Consider the following 26,089-nt stretch of genomic DNA (forward strand, 5'->3'; position numbering starts at 1 on the left):
GAACTAGCTACTCCTCAATACTTTACCCAAAGCCATAGATCTACGCTGAACTAACTACTTCTCAATACTTTACCCAAAGCCATAGATCTACGCTGAACTAAGTACTCCTCAATACTTTACCCAAAGCCATAGATCTACGCTGAACTAACTACTCCTCAATACTTTACCCAAAGCCATAGATCTACGCTGAACTAACTACTTCTCAATACTTTACCCAAAGCCATAGATCTACGCTGAACTAGCTACTCCTCAATACTTTACCCAAAGCCATAGATCTACGCTGAACTAACTACTTCTCAATACTTTACCCAAAGCCATAGATCTACGCTGAACTAACTACTTCTCAATACTTTACCCAAAGCCATAGATCTACGCTGAACTAACTACTCCTCAATACTTTACCCAAAGCCATAGATCTACGCTGAACTAGCTACTCCTCAATACTTTACCCAAAGCCATAGATCTATGCTGAACTAGCTACTCCTCAATACTTTACCCAAAGCCATAGATCTACGATGAACTAACTACTTCTCAATACTTTACCCAAAGCCATAGATCTACGCTGAACTAACTACTTCTCAATACTTTACCCAAAGCCATAGATCTACGCTGAACTAACTACTCCTCAATACTTTACCCAAAGCCATAGATCTACGCTGAACTAGCTACTCCTCAATACTTTACCCAAAGCCATAGATCTACACTGAACTAGCTACTCCTCAATACTTTACCCAAAGCCATAGATCTACGCTGAACTAACTACTCCTCAATACTTTACCCAAAGCCATAGATCTACACTGAACTAACTACTTCTCAATACTTTACCCAAAGCCATAGATCTACGCTGAACTAGCTACTCCTCAATACTTTACCCAAAGCCATAGATCTACAAATGCAATCCACATATATGTATTCTGTATAGCTTGTACAACCCCATGCTCTCAAATGAGTGTTCACTGTGTCAGTGGAGGTTAAAAGAGAACTGACAGAAGAAAAGGTATCTCTCACACACACACACAAACACACACATACATTAATGAGTAAAGTGCTGGTGTAAGAGAGAGACAGAGAAAGAGAAGGACAGAGAGAGAGAAGAAGAGAGAGAGAGAGAGAGACAGAGATAGAGGGAGAGAGAGAGAGGGGATAGATAAGGAGAGGGAGATAGAGACAGGGTGAGAGAGATAGAGGGAGAGAGATAGAGAAGGAGAGGGAGAGAGAGAAGGAGAGGGAGGGGGAGAGAGAGGGTGAGAGATGGAGGGAGAAGGAGAGAGATAGAGGGAGAGAGAGAGAGGAGAGAGAGAGAGAGGAGAGTGAGATAGAGGGTGAGAGAGAGAGAAAGAGAGGGAGAGGGAGAAAGGGAGAGAGAGATAGAAGGAGAGAGAGAAGGAGAGGGAGAGATTGATGGAGAGAGAGAAGGAGAGGGAGAGAGAGAAGGAGAGGGAGAGGGAGATAGAGAAGGAGAGAGAAGAAAAAAGGAAGAAATAAAGAGAAGGAGAGGGAGAGATTGAGGGAGAGAGAGAAGGAGAGGGAGAGAGAAAAAAAAGGAAGAAATAAAAGAGAGGGATAGAGCGAGAGAGAGGAGAGATGAAAAGAGAGAGGAGAGATAGAGAAAGAAAGAAAGAGAGAGAGAGAGAGAGAGAGAGACGGGAGAGGAAAGGAAAGGAGAAGTGGGTGATATGAGGAAGAGGAAAGGAGAGGAGACATTGAATAATTGATCTGGGAAAGGAGAGAGAGACTGATAGTGTCTTGTTCCTCGTAGAGAGGGAGAGAAGCAGGAGGGGAGGGCGAGAGGGAGTTTCTCCATGCTACAGGGCAGCAGTTTCACAAGGGGATGGAGACTGAGACACTAGCAACATCAGACAGGAAGAGGGAGAAAACAAGATAAACAAGTCCAGCCCTGGTGTGACAGTGTAGCGGAGGTAAGCATGGACACAGCAACAGGAACCATAAACAGTCGTCAACGGAGACGACGCTGTAAGGCCAGGCCTATTGTAGAGAGAGCTGTGTCATCAAACACAGCTGGTGGCACACAAACACACACACAATCAAATAAAGATACACTCTCTCCTCACTGTGATTGGGATTGGGAGTGTGTGCGTGTGTGTGTGTGTGTGTGTGCGTGTGTGTGGTGTGTGTGTGCGTATGTGTGTGTGTGTGCGCGTATGTCTGTGTGTCTGTCTGTCTGTGTGTGTGTGTGTGTGTTATGGAATTCCATCTGATCCTAAGGGGATTAGAATGTGTACTGTTCCCTTTGCGTCAGAGTTATTAGTTCCCCCCACCACACCCTCATTACAGGGCTTATAGTCTAACATGACTACTGTCTATGAAAAGGGCTGAAAGGAAAATGGGATTTGTTTGTGCCCTGTGATATTGAGAGGTGTAGCTATCGTCTGTATCAGAGGATCTACATCACTGCCCTTAGAGAGAGATCAGCTTATTCAGGAGCCTCCTTGTGTTCGGAAGAGACCTGCTTCCCAGTGTGTGACAGGACGTGTGACGCCCCTGTGTATCCCCTTTACGTGTAAATCTGTCAGATCTGAAACAGTGAGTCTGACCATTCAGGTTTACTGTCCAGGGACAGATTTCAAATGTTAACTGAGAAGATTTCAGCAATCGGATAGGATTAAATGTTAGAATCGGGGGTTTTCAAAACTGTCACATTTGATTGTGATTCTCCGGATAGTGATAAGGATTTGGTGTTCCAATCAGGCTTGAATGTCGATTTTGCCTTTTCTTTTAACTCAAATGTAGTGATTAGGACAGTTTTTCAGGATTATCTTGATCCTACTAGACATGTGGATTCAGGATGGATTTAGGAAGGTGAAAGGTGAAAGGCCAAGACATGTCAATATAACTTAAGGTGAGGAGGAGGTATAAAAAACATCCTTACATCTGAAAACCAAAGGTTTGTTATATTAAACTCTCTCGTGTCTCTCTCTCCCTAACTCTCTGTCTCTCTTTCTCTCTCTCCCTAACTCTCTGTCTCTCTCTCCCTAACTCTCTGTCTCTCTTTCTCTCTCTCCCTAACTCTCTGTCTCTCTTTCTCTCTCTCCCTAACCCTCTGTCTCTCTTTCTCTCTCTCCCTAACTCTCTGTGTCTCTTTCTCTCTCTCCCTAACTCTCTGTCTCTCTCTCCCTAACTCTCTGTCTCTCTTTCTCTCTCTCCCTAACTCTCTGTCTCTCTTTCTCTCTCTCCCTAACTCTCTGTCTCTCTTTCTCTCTCTCCCTAACTCTCTGTCTCTCTCTCCCTATCTCTCTGTCTCTCTTTCTCTCTCTCCCTAACTCTCTGTCTCTCTGTCTCTCTCTCCCTAACTCTGTCTCTCTCTCCCTAACTCTCTGTCTCTCTTTCTCTCTCTCCCTAACTCGCTGTCTCTCTTTCTCTCTCTCCCTAACTCTCTATCTCTCTCTCCCTAACTCTCTGTCTCTCTTTCTCTCTCTCCCTAACTCTGTCTCTCTTTCTTTCTCTCCCTAACTCTCTGTCTCTTTTTCTCTCTCTCCCTAACTCTCTGTCTCTCTTTCTCTCTCTCCCTAACTCTCTGTCTCTCTCTCCCTATCTCTCTGTCTCTCTTTCTCTCTCTCCCTAACTCTCTGTCTCTCTGTCTCTCTCTCCCTAACTCTGTCTCTCTCTCCCTAACTCTCTGTCTCTCTTTCTCTCTCTCCCTAACTCTCTGTCTCTCTTTCTCTCTCTCCCTAACTCTCTGTCTCTCTCTCCCTAACTCTCTGTCTCTCTTTCTCTCTCTCCCTAACTCTGTCTCTCTCTCCCTAACTCTCTCTCTCTCTCTCTCTCTCTCCCTAACTCTCTGTCTCTCTTTCTCTCTCTCCCTAACTCTCTGTCTCTCTTTCTCTCTCCCTAACTCTGTCTCTCTTTCTCTCTCTCCCTAACTCTCTGTCTCTCTTTCTCTCTCTCCCTAACTCTGTCTCTCTAACTCTCTGTCTCTCTTTCTCTCTCTCCCTAACTCTGTCTCTCTTTCTTTCTCTCCCTAACTCTCTCTCTCTCTTTCTCTCTCTCCCTAACTCTGTCTCTCTTTCTCTCTCTCCCTAACTCTCTGTCTCTCTTTCTCTCTCTCCCTAACTCTTTCTCTCTCTCCCTAACTCTCTGTCTCTCTTTCTCTCTCTCCCTAACTCTCTGTCTCTCTGTCTCTCTCTCCCTAACTCTGTCTCTCTCTCCCTAACTCTCTGTCTCTCTTTCTCTCTCTCCCTAACTCTCTGTCTCTCTTTCTCTCTCTCCCTAACTCTCTGTCTCTCTCTCCCTAACTCTCTGTCTCTCTTTCTCTCTCTCCCTAACTCTGTCTCTCTCTCCCTAACTCTCTCTCTCTCTCTCTCTCCCTAACTCTCTGTCTCTCTTTCTCTCTCTCCCTAACTCTCTGTCTCTCTTTCTCTCTCTCCCTAACTCTCTCTCTCTTTCTCTCTCTCCCTAACTCTGTCTCTCTTTCTCTCTCTCCCTAACTCTCTGTCTCTCTTTCTCTCTCTCCCTAACTCTTTCTCTCTCTCCCTAACTCTCTGTCTCTCTTTCTCTCTCTCCCTAACTCTCTGTCTCTCTCTCCCTAACTCTCTGTCTCTCTTTCTCTCTCTCCCTAACTCTGTCTCTCTCTCCCTAACTCTCTGTCTCTCTTTCTCTCTCTCCCTAACTCTCTGTCTCTCTTTCTCTCTCTCCCTAACTCTCTGTCTCTCTTTCTCTCTCTCCCTAACTGTCTCTCTTTCTCTCTCTCCCTAACTCTCTGTCTCTCTTTCTCTCTCTCCCTAACTCTGTCTCTCTTTCTCTCTCTCTCTAACTCTCTGTCTCTCTTTCTCTCTCTCCCTAACTCTGTCTCTCTTTCTTTCTCTCCCTAACTCTCTGTCTCTCTTTCTCTCTCTCCCTAACTCTGTCTCTCTTTCTCTCTCTCCCTAACTCTCTGTCTCTCTCTCCCTAACTCTGTCTCTCTCTCCCTAACTCTCTGTCTCTCTTTCTCTCTCTCCCTAACTCGCTGTCTCTCTTTCTCTCTCTCCCTAACTCTCTATCTCTCTCTCCCTAACTCTCTGTCTCTCTTTCTCTCTCTCCCTAACTCTGTCTCTCTTTCTTTCTCTCCCTAACTCTGTCTCTCTTTCTTTCTCTCCCTAACTCTCTGTCTCTTTTTCTCTCTCTCCCTAACTCTCTGTCTCTCTTTCTCTCTCTCCCTAACTCTCTGTCTCTCTCTCCCTATCTCTCTGTCTCTCTTTCTCTCTCTCCCTTTCTCTCTCTCCCTAACTCTCTGTCTCTCTGTCACTCTCTCCCTAACTCTGTCTCTCTCTCCCTAACTCTCTGTCTCTCTTTCTCTCTCTCCTAACTCTCTGTCTCTCTTTCTCTCTCTCCCTAACTCTCTGTCTCTCTCTCCCTAACTCTCTGTCTCTCTTTCTCTCTCTCCCTAACTCTGTCTCTCTCTCCCTAACTCTCTGTCTCTCTTTCTCTCTCTCCCTAACTCTCTGTCTCTCTTTCTCTCTCTCCCTAACTCTCTGTCTCTCTTTCTCTCTCTCCCTAACTCTGTCTCTCTTTCTCTCTCTCCCTAACTCTCTGTCTCTCTTTCTCTCTCTCCCTAACTATGTCTCTCTTTCTCTCTCTCTCTAACTCTCTGTCTCTCTTTCTCTCTCTCCCTAACTCTCTGTCTCTCTTTCTCTCTCTCCCTAACTCTGTCTCTCTTTCTTGCTCTCCCTAACTCTCTGTCTCTCTTTCTCTCTCTCCCTAACTCTGTCTCTCTTTCTCTCTCTCCCTAACTCTTTCTCTCTCTCCCTAACTCTCTGTCTCTCTTTCTCTCTCTCCCTAACTCTCTGTCTCTCTCTCCCTAACTCTCTGTCTCTCTTTCTCTCTCTCCTAACTCTGTCTCTCTCTCCCTAACTCTCTGTCTCTCTTTCTCTCTCTCCCTAACTCTCTGTCTCTCTTTCTCTCTCTCCCTAACTCTCTGTCTCTCTTTCTCTCTCTCCCTAACTCTGTCTCTCTTTCTCTCTCTCCCTAACTCTCTGTCTCTCTTTCTCTCTCTCCCTAACTCTGTCTCTCTTTCTCTCTCTAACTCTCTGTCTCTCTTTCTCTCTCTCCCTAACTCTGTCTCTCTTTCTTTCTCTCCCTAACTCTCTGTCTCTCTTTCTCTCTCTCCCTAACTCTGTCTCTCTTTCTCTCTCTCCCTAACTCTCTGTCTCTCTTTCTCTCTCTCCCTAACTCTTTCTCTCTCTCCCTAACTCTGTCTCTCTCTCTCTCTCTCCCTAACTCTCTGTCTCTCTTTCTCTCTCTCCCTAACTCTCTGTCTCTCTCTCCCTAACTCTCTGTCTCTCTTTCTCTCTCTCCCTAACTCTGTCTCTCTTTCTCTCTCTCCCTAACTCTCTTTCTCTCTCTACATAACTCTCTTTCTCTCTCTCCCTAACTCTCTGTCTCTCTTTCCCTAACTCTCTGTCTCTCGTGTCTCTCTCACCCTCTTTCTGTGGTGTGGCATTCTCCTCGTCTCCTCCCTCCTTCTCAGCAGTGCAGTGGTATCCTTTCTTCTTGAGGATATTACAGATGAGGATCCCCAGGAGTCCCATCACACAGAAGATTGGCACCAGGACGAACACGGCATACTCTGTACTCTTCTCCTCCGGGTTCCGCACTGCCGTACCGTTCACCAACAGGCCGCCACTTCCCGCCAAACCCTTACCTACCGTACGCACTGCACGCACGTGGGTAGACTGGGCCGGGGGGGCTGGGGAGAGATAAGGGGGAGCTAGGGTTTTGGGAAGGACAGAGAGAAACAGAGACATGAGGGGGAAGAGAGAGAATATGACCCTGTCAAAACCATTATTCCACCGGTGGAAACATAATCACAGTGGTTGACTATGTGCTGGTGTGATATTGTTTCTGCCCACACTCACCTCTCACACAGACCAGGGTGGAGGCTGACCTCCCAGCAGTGGGGTGGAACCTAGAGGCACCAAACAATATTAATATCACAACAATACCATGTTATCATAGCAGTGTATTCATTTATTGGTCCCATGTTATATTTACATTTTAATCATTACATTTTTAGGAAGAAAAAACATGCTTGTTCCACTTGTTTGGTATATATTGAGATACACAGGGAGAGGGTAGTTATAGTCTCCTCATATTGAGGAACAGGGAGAGGGTAGTTATAGTCTCCTCATATTGAGGAACAGGGAGAGGGTAGTTATAGTCTCCTCATATTGAGGAACAGGGAGAGGGTAGTTATAGTCTCCTCATATTGAGGAACAGGGAGAGGGTAGTTATAGTCTCCTCATATTGAGGAACAGGGAGAGGGTAGTTATAGTTTCCTCATATTGGGGAACAGGGAGAGGGTAGTTATAGTCTCCTCATATTGAGGAACAGGGAGAGGGTAGTTATAGTCTCCTCATATTGGGGAACAGGGAGAGGGTAGTTATGGGGATACATACCCAGACAGGCAGTCTCCGCAGACAGCATCAGAGTGTGATGTACCAGAGGTCACAACCATTTTGTTGAGGACCCCGCAGGAGGAGTGTGGGCGACATTGATCAGAGTCATAGCCGTCTGAAAACGTGCCTGCTGGACAAGACTGACATTGCACCACCTCGCCTGGTCCCTTGACCTGCCCGCAAGCCTGGCAGGAGAAAACATCTTCACATCTCAGAACAGAGTAGATGAACCACTGTAATTACACACATACACTACAGTTGTTCTGTGTTCAATAAGACGTTCCAAAATGACTGACACTGCCGTTCTGGGCAGGAACTAAGATACATTACCTATTTTTCGGTTTTATATGAAATTGTGCAAAGACATATACTGTGTATATATATATATATATATATATATATATATATATATATATATATATATATATATATATATATATAATATATAAATATATATATATAAATGTATAATATACTGTATATATATAAATGTATAATATACTGTATATATATATATATAAATCTATATATATATATACTGTATATATACAAATATACTGTATATATATAAATATACTTAATAACATACTGTATATATAAATATATATAAATATACTGTATGCTGTATAAATATACTGTATGCTGTATATAAAAATAATATATGTACAGTGGGGAAAAAAGTATTTAGTCAGCCACCAATTGTGCAAGTTCTCCCACTTAGAAAGATGAGAGAGGCCTGTAATTTCATCATAGGTACACTTCAACTATGACAGACAAAATGAGATTTTTTTCAAGAGAAAATCCCATTGTAGGATTTTTAATTAATTTATTTGCAAATTATGGTGGAAATTAAGTATTTGGTCAATAACAAAAGTGTATCTCAATACTTTGTTATATACCCTTTGTTGGCAATGACAGAGGTCAAACATTTTCTGTAAGTCTTCACAAGGTTTTCACACACTGTTGCTGGTATTTTGGCCCATTCCTCCATGCAGATCTCCTCTAGAGCAGTGATGTTTTGGGGCTGTTGCTGGGCAACACGGACCTTCAACTCCCTCCAAAGATTTTCTATGGGGTTGAGATCTGGAGACTGGCTAGGCCACTCCAGGACCTTGAAATGCTTCTTACGAAGCCACTCCTTCATTGCCCGGGCGGTGTGTTTGGGATCATTGTCATGCTGAAAGACCCAGCCACGTTTCATCTTCAATGCCCTTGCTGATGGAAGGAGGTTTTCACTCAAAATCTCACAATACATGGCCCCATTCATTCTTTCCTTTACACGGATCAGTCGTCCTAGGCCCTTTGCAGAAAAACAGCCCCAAAGCATGATGTTTCCACCCCCATGCTTCACAGTAGGTATGGTGTTCTTTGGATGCAACTCAGCATTCTTTGTCCTCCAAAAAGTTATATTTTGGTTTCATCTGACCATATGACATTCTCCTAATCTTCTTCTGGATCATCCAAATGCTCTCTAGCAAACTTCAGACGGGCCTGGACATGTACTGGCTTAAGCAGGGGGACACGTCTGGCACTGCAGGATTTGAGTCCCTGGCGGCGTAGTGTGTTACTGATGGTAGGATTTGTTACTTTGGTCCCAGCTCTCTGCAGGTCATTCACTAGGTCCCCCGTGTGATTCTGGGATTTTTGCTCACCGTGCTTGTGATCATTTTGACCCCACGGGGGTGAGATCTTGCGTGGAGCCCCAGATCGAGGGAGATCTTCAGTGGTCTTGTATGTCTTCCATTTCCTAATAATTGCTCCCACAGTTGATTTCTTCTAACCAAGCTGCTTACCTATTGCAGATTCAGTCTTCCCAGTCTGGTGCAGGTCTACAATTTTTTCTACAATGTTTCTGGTGTCCTTTGACAGCTCTTTGGTCTTGGCCATAGTGGAGTTTGGAGTGTGACTGTTTGAGGTTGTGGACAGGTGTCTTTTATACTGATAACAAGTTCAAACAGGTGCCATTTATACAGGTAATGAGTGAAGGACAAAGGATCCTCTTAAAGAAGAAGTTACAGGTATGTGAGAGCCAGAAATCTTGCTTGTTTGTAGGTGACCAAATACTTAATTTCCACCACAATTTGCAAATAAATTCATAAAAAATCCTACAATGTGATTTTCTGGATTTTTTTTTCTCATTTTGTCTGTCATAGTTGAAGTGTACCTATGATGAAAATTACAGGCCTCTCTCATATTTTTAAGTGGGACAACTTGCACAATTGGTGGCTGACTAAATACTTTTTTTGCCCTACTGTAAGGAAGTGGATGGCTGCAAACTTCCTACTTTTAAACTCGAACAAAACAGAGATGCTTGTTCTATGTCCCAAGAAACAAAGAGATCTTCTGTTGAATCTGACAATTCATCTTGATGGTTGTACAGTCGTCTCAAATAAAACTGTGAAGGACCTCAGCGTTACTCTGGACCCTGATCTCTCTTTTGACGAACATATCAAGACTGTTTCAAGGACAGCTTTTTTCCATCTATGTAACATTGCAAAAATCAGAAACTTTCAGTCCAAAAATGATGCTGAAAAATGTATCCATGCTTTTGTTACTTCTACTTTCCGGCTACCCGGATAAAGCTAAAGATAAATAGACTTCAGTTAGTGCTAAATATGGCTGCTAGAATCCTGACTAGAACCCAAAATGTGATCATATTACTCCAGTGCTAGCCTCCCTACACTGGCATTCTGTTAAGGCCAGGGCTGATTTCAAGGTTTTACTGCTAACCTACAAAGCATTACATGGGTTTGCTCCTACCTATCTCTCTGATTTGGTCCTGCCGTACATACCTACACGTACGCTACGGTCACAAGACGCAGGCTTCCTAATTGTCCCTAGAATTTCTAAGCAAACAGCTGGAGGCAGGGCTTTCTCCTATAGAGCTCCAATTTTATGGAATGGTCTGCCTACCCATGTGAGAGACGCAAACTCGGTCTCAACCTTCAAGTCTTTACTGAAGACTCATCTCTTCAGTGGGTCATATGATTGAGTGTAGTCTGGCCCAGGAGTGTGAAGGTGAACGGAAAGGCTCTGGAACAACGAACCTCCCTTGCTGTCTCTGCCTGACCGGTTCCCCTCTTTCTACTGGGATTCTCTGCCTCTAACCCTATTACAGGGGCTGAGTCACTGGCTTACTGGTGCTCTTCCATGCCGTCCCTAGGAGGGGTGTGTCACTTGAGTGGATTGAGTCACTGACGTGATCTTCCTGTCTGGGTTGGCGCCCCCCCTTGGGTTGTGCCGTGGCGGGGATATTTGTGGGCTATACTTGTCTCAGGATGGTAAGTTGGTGGTTGAAGATATCCCTCTAGTGGTGTGGGGGCTGTGCTTTGGAAAAGTGGGTGGGGTTACATCCTGCCTGTTTGGCCCTGTCCATCGGATGGGGCCACAGTGTATCCTGACCCCTCCTGTCTCAGCCTCCAGTATTTATGCTGCAGTAGTTTATGTGTCTGGGGGCTAGGGTCAGTTTGTTATATCTGGAGTATTTCTCCTGTCTTATCCGGTGTCCTGTGTGAATTTAAGTATGCTCTCTCTAATTCTCTCTTTCTTTCTCTCTCTCGGAGGACCTGAGCCCTAGGACCATGCCCCAGGACTACCTGGCATGATGACTCCTTGCTGTCCCCAGTCCACCTGGCTGTGCTGCTGCTCCAGTTTCAACTGTTCTGCCTGCGGCTATGGAACCCTGACCTGTTCACCGGACGTGCTACCTGTCCCAGTCCTGCTGTTTTCAACTCTCTAGAGACAGCAGGAGCGATAGAGACACTCTTAATGATCGGCTATGAAAAGCCAACTGACATTTACTCCTGAGGTGCTGACTTGTTGCACCCTCGACAACTACTGTGATTATTATTATTTGACCCAGCTGGTCATTTATGAACATTTGAACATCTTGGCCATGTTCTGTTATAATCTCCACCCGGCACAGCCAGAAGAGGACTGGCCACCCCTCATAGCCTGGATCCTCTCTAGGTTTCTTCCTAGGTTTTGGCCTTTCTATGGAGTTTTTCCTAGCCACCGTGCTTCTACACCTGCATTGCTTGCTGTTTGGGGTTTTAGGCTGGGTTTCTGTACAGCACTTTGAGATATCAGCTGATGTAAGGGCTACATAAGTACATTTTATTTGATTTAATGAGAGGTGAGTTAGGATGACAGGGTAATGAGAGATGAGTTAGGATGACAGGGTAATGAGAGGAGAGTTAGAATGACAGGGTAATGAGAGGTGAGTTAGGATGACAGTGTAATGAGAGGTGAGTTAGGATGACAGGGTAATGAGAGGTGAGTTAGGATGACAGGGTGATGAGAGGTGAGTTAGGATGACAGGGTAATGAGAGGTGAGTTAGGATGACAGGGTGATGAGAGGTGAGTTAGGATGACAGGGTAATGAGAGGTGAGTTAGGATGACAGGGTGATGAGAGGTGAGTTAGGATGACAGGGTGATGAGAGGTGAGTTAGAATGACAGGGTAATGAGAGGTGAGTTAGGATGACAGGGTAATGAGAGGTGAGTTAGGATGACAGGGTAATGAGAGGTGAGTTAGGGAGCTTCTGTCCTACCTTGATTGGCTCCTGGCCACTGGGGCACCGCAGACACACACATCCCTCCCCCCAGGGACACTGCACGGCTACAGTCCCTCCAGAGCAAAACACCTGGAATACACACTCAGATTAGTGACTCAAATAATTAGACACACACACACACACGTCTCTCTCACATACACACACACACAAACACATACACAAAGAAACGTACTGTGAGAAGGACAAGAGCTGAGCAGCAAAGGTGGTTCCTCATCTTCTTCCAGGTATTCTTCTCTGAACATATGACCTAGAACAGAGAGGATCATGGGACAACAGGTGAGATACAGGCAGCCAGGTAGAACAGAGAGGATCATGGGACAACTGGTGAGCTACAGGCAGCAAGGTAGAACAGAGAGGATCATGGGACAACAGGTGAGCTATAGTCAGGGAGAAAATGTAATTTATAATCAAAAAGTATGGTTTTGCCTGAAGAGATAAAGAACCTCTGATTACATTACAATCCTCCAGCAACCACATGACACACGCCTGAATCATTAGTGACAACTCAACATGACACACGCCTGAATCATTACAGTGACAACTCAACATGACACACGCCTGAATCATTACAGTGACAACTCAACATGACACACGCCTGAATCATTAGTGACAACTCAACATGACACACGCCTGAATCATTAGTGACAACTCAACATGACACACGCCTGAATCATTAGTGACAACTCAACATGACACACGCCTGAATCATTAGTGACAACTCAACATGACACACGCCTGAATCATTAGTGACAACTCAACATGACACACGCCTGAATCATTAGTGACAACTCAACATGACACACGCCTGAATCATTAGTGACAACTCAACATGACACACGCCTGAATCATTAGTAACAACTCAACATGACACACGCCTGAATCATTAGTAACAACTCAACATGACACACGCCTGAATCATTAGTAACAACTCAACATGACACACGCTGAATCATTAGTGAATCAACATGACACACGCCTGAATCATTAGTAACAACTCAACATGACACACGCCTGAATCATTAGTAACAACTCAACATGACACACGCCTGAATCATTAGTAACAACTCAACATGACACACGCCTGAATCATTACAGTAACAACTCAACATGACACACGCCTGAATCATTAGTGACAACTCAACATGACACACGCCTGAATCATTAGTAACAACTCAACATGACACACGCCTGAATCATTAGTAACAACTCAACATGACACACGCCTGAATCATTAGTGACAACTCAACATGACACACGCCTGAATCAATTGACACACGCCTGATCCATTAGTAACAACTCAACATGACACACGCCTGAATCATTACAGTGACAACTCAACATGACACACGCCTGAATCATTAGTAACAACTCAACATGACACACGCCTGAATCATTAGTGACAACTCAACATGAGTGTAGTAACAAACATGACACACGCCTGAATCTGACAACTCAACATGACACACGCCTGAATCATTAGTAACAACTCAACATGACACACGCCTGAATCATTAGTGACAACTCAACATGACACACGCCTGAATCATTAGTAACAACTCAACATGACACACGCCTGAATCATTAGTAACAACTCAACATGACACACGCCTGAATCAACTTACGCCTGAAGTGACAACTCAACATGACACACGCCTGAATCATTAGTAACAACTCAACATGACACACGCCTGAATCATTAGTAACAACTCAACATGACACACGCCTGAATCATTAGTAACAACTCAACATGACACACGCCTGAATCATTAGTAACAAACATGACACACGCCCTGAATCATTAGTGACAACTCAACATGACACACGCCTGAATCTGAATCATTGAATCAGTAACAACTCAACATGACACACGCCTGAAGTAACAACTCAACATACAGTGTGACAACTCAACATGACACACGCCTGAATCATTAGTAACAACTCAACATGACACACGCCATGACACACGCCTGAATCAATCAACTCAACATGACACACGCCTGAATCATTAGTAACAACTCAACATGACACACGCCTGAATCATTAGTAACAACTCAACATGACACACGCCTGAATCATTAGTGACAACTCAACATGACACACGCCTGAATCATTAGTAACAACTCAACATGACACACGCCTGAATCATTACAGTAGTAACAACTCATGACACACGCCTGAATCATTAGTGACAACTCAACATGACACACGCCTGAATCATTAGTGACAACTCAACATGACACACGCCTGAATCATTAGTAACAACTCAACATGACACACGCCTGAATCATTTAGTAACAACTCAACATGACACACGCCTGAATCATTAGTAACAACTCAACATGACACACGCCTGAATCATTAGTGATGACACACGCCTGAATCATTAGTGACAACTCAACATGACACACGCCTGAATCATTACAGTAACAACTCAACATGACACACGCCTGAATCATTACAGTAACAATCATTACGCCTGAATCAACAGTAACAACTCAACATGACACACGCCTGAATCATTAGTAACAACTCAACATGACACACGCCTGAATCATTAGTGACAACTCAACATGACACACGCCTGAATCACATGAATCATTAGTGACAACTCAACATGACACGCCTGAATCATTAGTAACAACTCAACATGACAACGCCTGAATCATTACAGTCAACTCAACATGACACACGCCTGAATCATTAGTGACAACTCAACATGACACACGCCTGAATCATAACAAGTGACAACTCAACATGACAACACGCCTGAATCATTAGTAACAACTCAACATGACACACGCCTGAATCATTACAGTGACAACTCAACATGACACACGCCTGAACTCAACATGACACACGCCTGAATCATTAGTGACAACTCAACATGACACACGCCTGAATCATTACAGTAACAACTCAACATGACACACGCCTGAATTCAACATGACACACGCCTGAATCATTGGAATCATTACTGAAGTGACAACTCAACATGACACACGCCTGAATCATTAGTAACAACTCAACATGACACACGCCTGAATCAACAACATACGTGAACAACTCAACATGACACACGCCTGAATCATTAGTGACAACTCAACATGACACACGCCTGAATCATTAGTAACAACTCAACATGACACACGCCTGAATCATTAGTAACAACTCAACATGACACACGCCTGAATCATTAGTGACAACTCAACATGACACACGCCTGAATCATTAGTAACAACTCAACATGACACACGCCTGAATCATTACAGTGACAACTCAACATGACACACGCCTGAATCATTAGTAACAACTCAACATGACACACGCCTGAATCATTAGTGACAACTCAACATGACACACGCCTGAATCATTAGTAACAACTCAACATGACACACGCCTGAATCATTAGTGACAACTCAACATGACACACGCCTGAATCATTAGTGACAACTCAACATGACACACTGAATCATTGTAACAACTCAACATGACACGCCTGAATCATTAGTAACAACTCAACATGACACACGCCTGAATCATTACAGTAACAACTCAACATGACACACGCCTGAATCATTACAGTGACAACTCAACATGACACACGCCTGAATCATTAGTAACAACTCAACATGACACACGCCTGAATCATTAGTGACAACTCAACATGACACACGCCTGAATCATTACAGTGTCAACTCAACATGACACACGCCTGAATCATTAGTAACAACTCAACATGACACGCTGAACGCCTGAATCATTAGTAACAACTCAACATGACACACGCCTGAATCATTAGTAACAACTCAACATGACACACGCCTGAATCATTAGTAACAACTCAACATGACACACGCCTGAATCATTAGTGACAACTCAACATGACACACGCCTGAATCATTAGTAACAACTCAACATGACACACGCCTGAATCATTACAGTAACAACTCAACATGACACACGCCTGAATCATTAGTAACAACTCAACATGACACACGCCTGAATCATTAGTAACAACTCAACATGACACACGCCTGAATCATTAGTGACAACTCAACATGACACACGCCTGAATCATTAGTGACAACTCAACATGACACACGCCTGAATCATTAGTAACAACTCAACATGACACACGCCTGAATCATTACAGTAACAACTCAACATGACACACGCCTGAATCAAGTGACAACTCAACATGACACACGCCTGAATCATTACAGTGACAACTCAACATGACACACGCCTGAATCATTAGTAACAACTCAACATGACACACGCCTGAATCATTACAGTGTCAACTCAACATGACACGCCTGAATCATTACAGTGACAACTCAACATGACACACGCCTGAAGTCAACTCAACATGACACACGCCTGAATCATTACAGTAACAACTCAACATGACACACGCCTGAATCATTACAGTAACAACTCAACATGACACACGCCTGAATCATTACAGTGACAACTCAACATGACACACGCCTGAATCATTACAGTGACAACTCAACATGACACACGCCTGAATCATTAGTAACAACTCAACATGACACACGCCTGAATCATTACAGTGACAACTCAACATGACACACGCCTGAATCATTACAGTGACAACTCAACATGACACACGCCTGAATCACAGTAACAACTCAACATGACACACGCCTGAATCATTACAGTAACAACTCAACATGACACACGCCTGAATCATTAGTGACAACTCAACATGACACACGCCTGAATCATTAGTAACAACTCAACATGACACACGCCTGAATCATTAGTAACAACTCAACATGACACACGCCTGAATCATTACAGTAACAACTCAACATGACACACGCCTGAATCATTACAGTGACAACTCAACATGACACACGCTGAATCATTAGTAACAACTCAACATGACACACGCCTGAATCATTACAGTAACAACTCAACATGACACACGCCTGAATCATTACAGTGACAACTCAACATGACACACGCCTGAATCATTACAGTGACAACTCAACATGACACACGCCTGAATCATTACAGTGACAACTCAACATGACACACGCCTGAATCATTACAGTAACAACTCAACATGACACACGCCTGAATCATTACAGTGTCAACTCAACATGACACACGCCTGAATCATTACAGTGTCAACTCAACATGACACACGCCTGAATCATTAGTAACAACTCAACATGACACACGCCTGAATCATTACAGTGTCAACTCAACATGACACACGCCTGAATCATTACAGTAACAACTCAACATGACACACGCCTGAATCATTACAGTAACAACTCAACATGACACACACTCAACATGACACACGCCTGAATCATTAGTAACAACTCAACATGACACACGCCTGAATCATTAGTAACAACTCAACATGACACACGCTGTAGTAACAACTCAACATGACACACGCCTGAATCATTACAGTGTCAACTCAACATGACACACCTGAATCCTGAATCAACTCAACATGACACACTGAATCATTACAGTAACAACTCAACATGCCTGAATCATTACAGTGACAACTCAAATGACACACGCCTGAATCATTACAGTGACAACTCAACATGACACACGCCTGAATCATTACAGTGTCAACTCAACATGACACACGCCTGAAATTAGTAACAACTCAACATGACACACGCCTGAATCATTACAGTAACAACTCAACATGACACACGCCTGAATCATTACAGTAACAACTCAACATGACACACGCCTGAATCATTAGTGACAACTCAACATGACACACGCCTGAATCATTAGTGACAACTCAACATGACACACGCCTGAATCATTACAGTGACAACTCAACATGACACACGCCTGAATCATTACAGTGTCAACTCAACATGACACACGCCTGAATCATTTAGTAACAACTCAACATGACACACGCCTGAATCATTAGTAACAACTCAACATGACACACGCCTGAATCATTAGTAACAACTCAACATGACACACGCCTGAATCATTAGTGACAACTCAACATGACACACGCCTGAATCATTAGTAACAACTCAACATGCCTGAATCATTACAGTAACAACTCAACATGACACACGCCTGAATCATTACAGTAACAACTCAACATGACACACCTGATTGGTAACAACTCAACATGACACACACCTGAATCATTAGTAACAACTCAACATGACACACGCTGAATCATTACAGTAACAACTCAACATGACACACGCCTGAATCATTACAGTGACAACTCAACATGACACACGCCTGAATCATTACAGTAACAACTCAACATGACACACGCCTGAATCATTACAGTGACAACTCAACATGACACACGCCTGAATCATTAGTAACAACTCAACATGACACACGCCTGAATCATTAGTAACAACTCAACATGACACACGCCTGAATCATTAGTGACAACTCAACATGACACACGCCTGAATCATTACAGTGACAACTCAACATGACACACGCCTGAATCATTAGTGACAACTCAACATGACACACGCCTGAATCATTACAGTAACAACTCAACATGACACACGCCTGAATCATTACAGTAACAACTCAACATGACACACGCCTGAATCATTAGTGTGACACGCCTGAATCATTAGTCAACATGACACACGCCTGAATCATTAGTGACAACTCAACATGACACACGCCTGAATCATTACAGTGACAACTCAACATGACACACGCCTGAATCATTACAGTGACAACTCAACATGACACACGCCTGAATCATTACAGTAACAACTCAACATGACACACGCCTGAATCATTACAGTAACAACTCAACATGACACACGCCTGAATCATTACAGTAACAACTCAACATGACACACGCCTGAATCATTGACACAGTGACAACTCAACATGACACACGCCTGAATCATTAGTGACAACTCAACATGACACACGCCTGAATCATTAGTAACAACTCAACATGACACACGCCTGAATCATTAGTGACAACTCAACATGACACACGCCTGAATCATTAGTGACAACTCAACATGACACACGCCTGAATCATTAGTAACAACTCAACATGACACACGCCTGAATCATTAGTGACAACTCAACATGACACACGCCTGAATCATTAGTAACAACTCAACATGACACACGCCTGAATCATTACAGTGACAACTCAACATGACACACGCCTGAATCATTAGTAACAACTCAACATGACACACGCCTGAATCATTAGTGACAACTCAACATGACACACGCCTGAATCATTAGTAACAACTCAACATGACACACGCCTGAATCATTAGTAACAACTCAACATGACACACGCCTGAATCATTAGTAACAACTCAACATGACACACGCCTGAATCATTAGTAACAACTCAACATGACACACGCCTGAATCATTACAGTGACAACTCAACATGACACACGCCTGAATCATTAGTAACAACTCAACATGACACACGCCTGAATCATTAGTAACAACTCAACATGACACACGCCTGAATCATTAGTAACAACTCAAACATCTGAATCATTGACAACTCAACATGACACACGCCTGAATCATTAGTGACAACTCAACATGACACACGCCTGAATCATTAGTAACAACTCAACATGACACACGCCTGAATCATTACAGTAACAACTCAACATGACACACGCCTGAAGTAACAACTCAACATGACACACGCCTGAATCATTAGTAACAACTCAACATGACACACGCCTGAATCATTAGTAACAACTCAACATCAACGCCTGAATCATGACACTCAACATGACACACGCCTGAATCATTAGTAACAACTCAACATGACACACGCCTGAATCATTACAGTAACAACTCAACATGACACACGCCTGAATCATTAGTGACAACTCAACATGACACACGCCTGAATCATTAGTGACAACTCAACATGACACACGCCTGAATCTGAACAACTCAACATACAGTAACAACTCAACATGACACACGCCTGAATCATTACAGTAACAACTCAACATGACACACGCCTGAATCATTAGTAACAACTCAACATGACACACGCCTGAATCATTACAGTAACAACTCAACATGACACACGCCTGAATCATTACAGTAACAACTCAACATGACACACGCCTGAATCATTACAGTGTCAACTCAACATGACACACGCCTGAATCATTACAGTGTCAACTCAACATGACACACGCCTGAATCATTAGTGACAACTCAACATGACACACGCCTGAATCATTAGTAACAACTCAACATGACACACGCCTGAATCATTAGTAACAACTCAACATGACACACGCCTGAATCATTAGTAACAACTCAACATGACACACGCCTGAATCATTAGTAACAACTCAACATGACACACGCCTGAATCATTACAGTGACAACTCAACATGACACACGCTGAATCATTACAGTGACAACTCAACATGACACACGCCTGAATCATTACAGTAACAACTCAACATGACACACGCCTGAATCATTACAGTAACAACTCAACATGACACACGCCTGAATCATTACAGTGACAACTCAACATGACACACGCCTGAATCATTACAGTGACAACTCAACATGACACACGCCTGAATCATTACAGTGACAACTCAACATGACACGCTGCCTGAATCATTACAGTAACAACTCAACATGACACACGCCTGAATCATTACAGTAACAACTCAACATGACACACGCCTGAATCATTACAGTGACAACTCAACATGACACACGCTGAATCATTAAGTCAACATGACACACGCCTGAATCATTACAGTGTCAACTCAACATGACACACGCCTGAATCATTACAGTGTCAACTCAACATGACACACGCCTGAAATAGTAACAACTCAACATACAGCCTGAATCATTACAGTGACAACTCAACATGACACACGCCTGAATCATTACAGTGTCAACTCAACATGACACACGCCTGAATCATTACAGTAACAACTCAACATGACACACGCCTGAATCATTACAGTGACAACTCAACATGACACACGCCTGAATCATTACAGTAACAACTCAACATGACACACGCCTGAATCATTAGTGACAACTCAACATGACACACGCCTGAATCATTACAGTAACAACTCAACATGACACACGCCTGAATCATTACAGTAACAACTCAACATGACACACGCCTGAATCATTACAGTGTGTCAACTCAACATGACACACGCATTAGTAACAACTCTGACACACGCCTGAATCATTACAGTAACAACTCAACATGACACACGCTGAATCATTACAGTAACAACTCAACATGACACACGCCTGAATCATTACAGTGTCAACTCAACATGACACACGCCTGAATCATTACAGTGACAACTCAACATGACACACGCCTGAATCATTACAGTAACAACTCAACATGACACACGCCTGAATCATTACAGTGTCAACTCAACATGACACACGCCTGAATCATTACAGTGTCAACTCAACATGACACACGCCTGAATCATTACAGTGTCAACTCAACATGACACGCCTGAATCATTACAGTGACAACTCAACATGACACACGCCTGAATCTGAATCAATATGACACACGCCTGAATCATTACAGTGTCAACTCAACATGACACACGCCTGAATCATTACAGTGTCAACTCAACATGACACACGCCTGAATCATTACAGTAACAACTCAACATGACACACGCCTGAATCATTACAGTAACAACTCAACATGACACACGCCTGAATCATTACAGTGACAACTCAACATGACACACGCCTGAATCATTACAGTGTAACAACTCAACATGACACACGCCTGAATCATTACAGTAACAACTCAACATGACACACGCCTGAATCATTACAGTAACAACTCAACATGACACACGCCTGAATCATTACAGTAACAACTCAACATGACACACGCCTGAATCAAGTCACATGACACACGCCTGAATCATTACAGTGACAACTCAACATGACACACGCCTGAATCATTACAGTAACAACTCAACATGACACACACCTGAATCATGACATGACACGCCTGAATCATTAGTGTAACAACTCAACATGACACACGCCTGAATCATTAGTAACAACTCAACATGACACACGCCTGAATCAATTAGTGACAACTCAACATGACACACGCCTGAATCATTACAGTAACAACTCAACATGACACACGCCTGAAGTCAACTCAACATACACGCCTGAATCATTAGTAACAACTCAACAACTCAACATGACACACGCCTGAATCATTAGTGACAACTCAACATGACACACGCCTGAATCATTAGTGACAACTCAACATGACACACGCCTGAATCATTACAGTGACAACTCAACATGACACACGCCTGAATCATTACAGTGACAACTCAACATGACACACGCCTGAATCATTACGTGACAACTCAACATGACACACGCCTGAATCATTACAGTGACAACTCAACATGACACACGCCTGAATCATTAGTAACAACTCAACATGACACACGCCTGAATCATTAGTGACAACTCAACATGACACACGCCTGAATCATTAGTGACAACTCAACATGACACACGCCTGAATCATTACAGTGACAACTCAACATGACACACGCCTGAATCATTAGTGACAACTCAACATGACACACGCCTGAATCATTAGTAACAACTCAACATGACACACGCCTGAATCATTAGTGACAACTCAACATGACACACGCCTGAATCATTAGTGACAACTCAACATGACACACGCCTGAATCATTAGTAACAACTCAACATGACACACGCCTGAATCATTAGTAACAACTCAACATGACACACGCCTGAAGTCAATCAACATACGCCTGACAACTCAACATGACACACGCCTGAATCATTAGTGACAACTCAACATGACACACGCCTGAATCATTAGTGACAACTCAACATGACACACGCCTGAATCATTAGTGACAACTCAACATGACACACGCCTGAATCATTAGTAACAACTCAACATGACACACGCCTGAATCATTAGTGACAACTCAACATGACACACGCCTGAATCATTAGTGACAACTCAACATGACACACGCCTGAATCATTAGTAACAACTCAACATGACACACGCCTGAATCATTAGTAACAACTCAACATGACACACGCCTGAATCATTAGTGACAACTCAACATGACACACGCCTGAATCATTAGTAACAACTCAACATGACACACGCCTGAATCATTAGTAACAACTCAACATGACACACGCCTGAATCATTAGTAACAACTCAACATGACACACGCCTGAATCATTAGTGACAACTCAACATGACACACCTGAATCATTAGTGACAACTCAACATGACACACGCCTGAATCATTAGTGACAACTCAACATGACACACGCCTGAATCATTAGTTAGTGACAACTCAACATGACACACGCCTGAATCATTAGTAACAACTCAACATGACACGCCTGAACATTAGTAACAACTGAATGACACATTGAATCATTAGTAACAACTCAACATGACACACGCCTGAATCATTAGTAACAACTCAACATGACACACGCCTGAATCATTAGTGTCAACTCAAGTGACAACTCAACATGACACACGCCTGAATCATTAGTAACAACTCAACATGACACACGCCTGAATCATTAGACAACTCACATGACACACGCCTGAATCATTAGTAACAACTCAACATGACACACGCCTGAATCATTAGTAACAACTCAACATGACACACGCCTGAATCATTAGTAACAACTCAACATGACACACGCCTGAATCATTAGTGACAACTCAACATGACACACGCCTGAATCATTAGTAACAACTCAACATGACACACGCCTGAATCATTACAGTAACAACTCAACATGACACACGCCTGAATCATTAGTAACAACTCAACATGACACACGCCTGAATCATTAGTAACAAACATGAACTCCTGAATCATTGACAACTCAACATGACACACGCCTGAATCATTAGTGACAACTCAACATGACACACGCCTGAATCATTAGTGACAACTCAACATGACACACGCCTGAATCATTACAGTAACAACTCAACATGACACACGCCTGAATCATTACAGTAACAACTCAACATGACACACGCCTGAATCATTACAGTGACAACTCAACATGACACACGCCTGAATCATTACAGTAACAACTCAACATGACACACGCCTGAATCATTAGTGACAACTCAACATGACACACGCCTGAATCATTAGTAACAACTCAACATGACACACGCCTGAATCATTACAGTAACAACTCAACATGACACACGCCTGAATCATTACAGTGACAACTCAACATGACACACGCCTGAATCATTACAGTAACAACTCAACATGACACACGCCTGAATCATTACAGTAACAACTCAACATGACACACGCCTGAATCATTACAGTAACAACTCAACATGACACACGCCTGAATCATTACAGTAACAACTCAACATGACACACGCCTGAATCATTAGTGACAACTCAACATGACACACGCCTGAATCATTACAGTGACAACTCAACATGACACACGCCTGAATCATTACAGTAACAACTCAACATGACACACGCCTGAATCATTACAGTGACAACTCAACATGACACACGCCTGAATCATTACAGTAACAACTCAACATGACACACGCCTGAATCATTAGTAACAACTCAACATGACACACGCCTGAATCATTACAGTGACAACTCAACATGACACACGCCTGAATCATTACAGTGACAACTCAACATGACACACGCCTGAATCATTACAGTAACAACTCAACATGACACACGCCTGAATCATTACAGTGACAACTCAACATGACACACGCCTGAATCATTACAGTAACAACTCAACATGACACACGCCTGAATCATTACAGTGACAACTCAACATGACACACGCCTGAATCATTACAGTGACAACTCAACATGACACACGCCTGAATCATTACAGTGACAACTCAACATGACACACGCCTGAATCATTACAGTGACAACTCAACATGACGCCTGAATCATTACAGTAACAACTCAACATGACACACGCCTGAATCATTACAGTGTCAACTCAACATGACACACGCCTGAATCATTACAGTGTCAACTCAACATGACACACGCCTGAATCATTACAGTGACAACTCAACATGACACACGCCTGAATCATTACAGTAACAACTCAACATGACACACGCCTGAATCATTACAGTGTCAACTCAACATGACACACGCCTGAATCATTACAGTGTCAACTCAACATGACACACGCCTGAATCATTACAGTAACAACTCAACATGACACACGCCTGAATCATTAGTGACAACTCAACATGACACACGCCTGAAATAGTAACAACTCAACATGACACACGCCTGAATCATTAACAACTCAACATGACACACGCCTGAATCATTACAGTGTCAACTCCTGAACATGACAACAACATGACCTGAATCATTAGTGACAACTCAACATGACACACGCCTGAATCATTAGTAACAACTCAACATGACACACGCCTGAATCATTACAGTAACAACTCAACATGACACACGCCTGAATCATTACAGTAACAACTCAACATGACACACGCCTGAATCATTACAGTAACAACTCAACATGACACACGCCTGAATCATTACAGTAACAACTCAACATGACACACGCCTGAATCATTACAGTGACAACTCAACATGACACACGCCTGAATCATTACAGTAACAACTCAACATGACACACGCCTGAATCATTACAGTGTCAACTCAACATGACACACGCCTGAATCATTACAGTGTCAACTCAACAACATGAATCATTAGTAACAACAACATGACACACGCCTGAATCATTAGTAACAACTCAACATGACACACACCTGAATCATTAGTAACAACTCAACATGACACACGCCTGAATCATTAGTAACAACTCAACATGACACACGCCTGAATCATTAGTAACAACTCAACATGACACACGCCTGAATCATTAGTGACAACTCAACATGACACACGCCTGAATCATTAGTGACAACTCAACATGACACACGCCTGAATCATTACAGTAACAACTCAAC

At 43.1% G+C, this 26,089-nt stretch overlaps 1 protein-coding gene across 4 annotated transcripts in view; it reads right to left on the reverse strand.

Annotated features, from left to right (window-relative positions):
* The window catches only part of LOC124004628 (tumor necrosis factor receptor superfamily member 19L-like), a 49,639-nt gene that overhangs the window by 13,424 nt on the left and 10,126 nt on the right, over positions 1–26,089 (reverse strand). For all 4 annotated transcript variants that reach the window (XR_006833495.1, XR_006833494.1, XR_006833496.1 and 1 more), the window contains exons 2-6: positions 12,140–12,214; positions 11,944–12,036; positions 7,392–7,576; positions 6,852–6,901; positions 6,416–6,703 (exon numbers count right to left, since the gene is read on the reverse strand). Coding sequence is in view for 1 of the 4 variants with exons in the window: in XM_046313279.1 (XP_046169235.1) it covers positions 6,416–6,703; positions 6,852–6,901; positions 7,392–7,576; positions 11,944–12,036; positions 12,140–12,181 (658 nt within the window). In the remaining 3 variants the exon portion in view is untranslated. The remainder of the gene's footprint in view (positions 1–6,415; positions 6,704–6,851; positions 6,902–7,391; positions 7,577–11,943; positions 12,037–12,139; positions 12,215–26,089) is intronic.

This window comes from Oncorhynchus gorbuscha, linkage group LG19 (assembly GCF_021184085.1).
Source record: "Oncorhynchus gorbuscha isolate QuinsamMale2020 ecotype Even-year linkage group LG19, OgorEven_v1.0, whole genome shotgun sequence".
Lineage (NCBI taxonomy): Eukaryota > Metazoa > Chordata > Actinopteri > Salmoniformes > Salmonidae > Oncorhynchus > Oncorhynchus gorbuscha.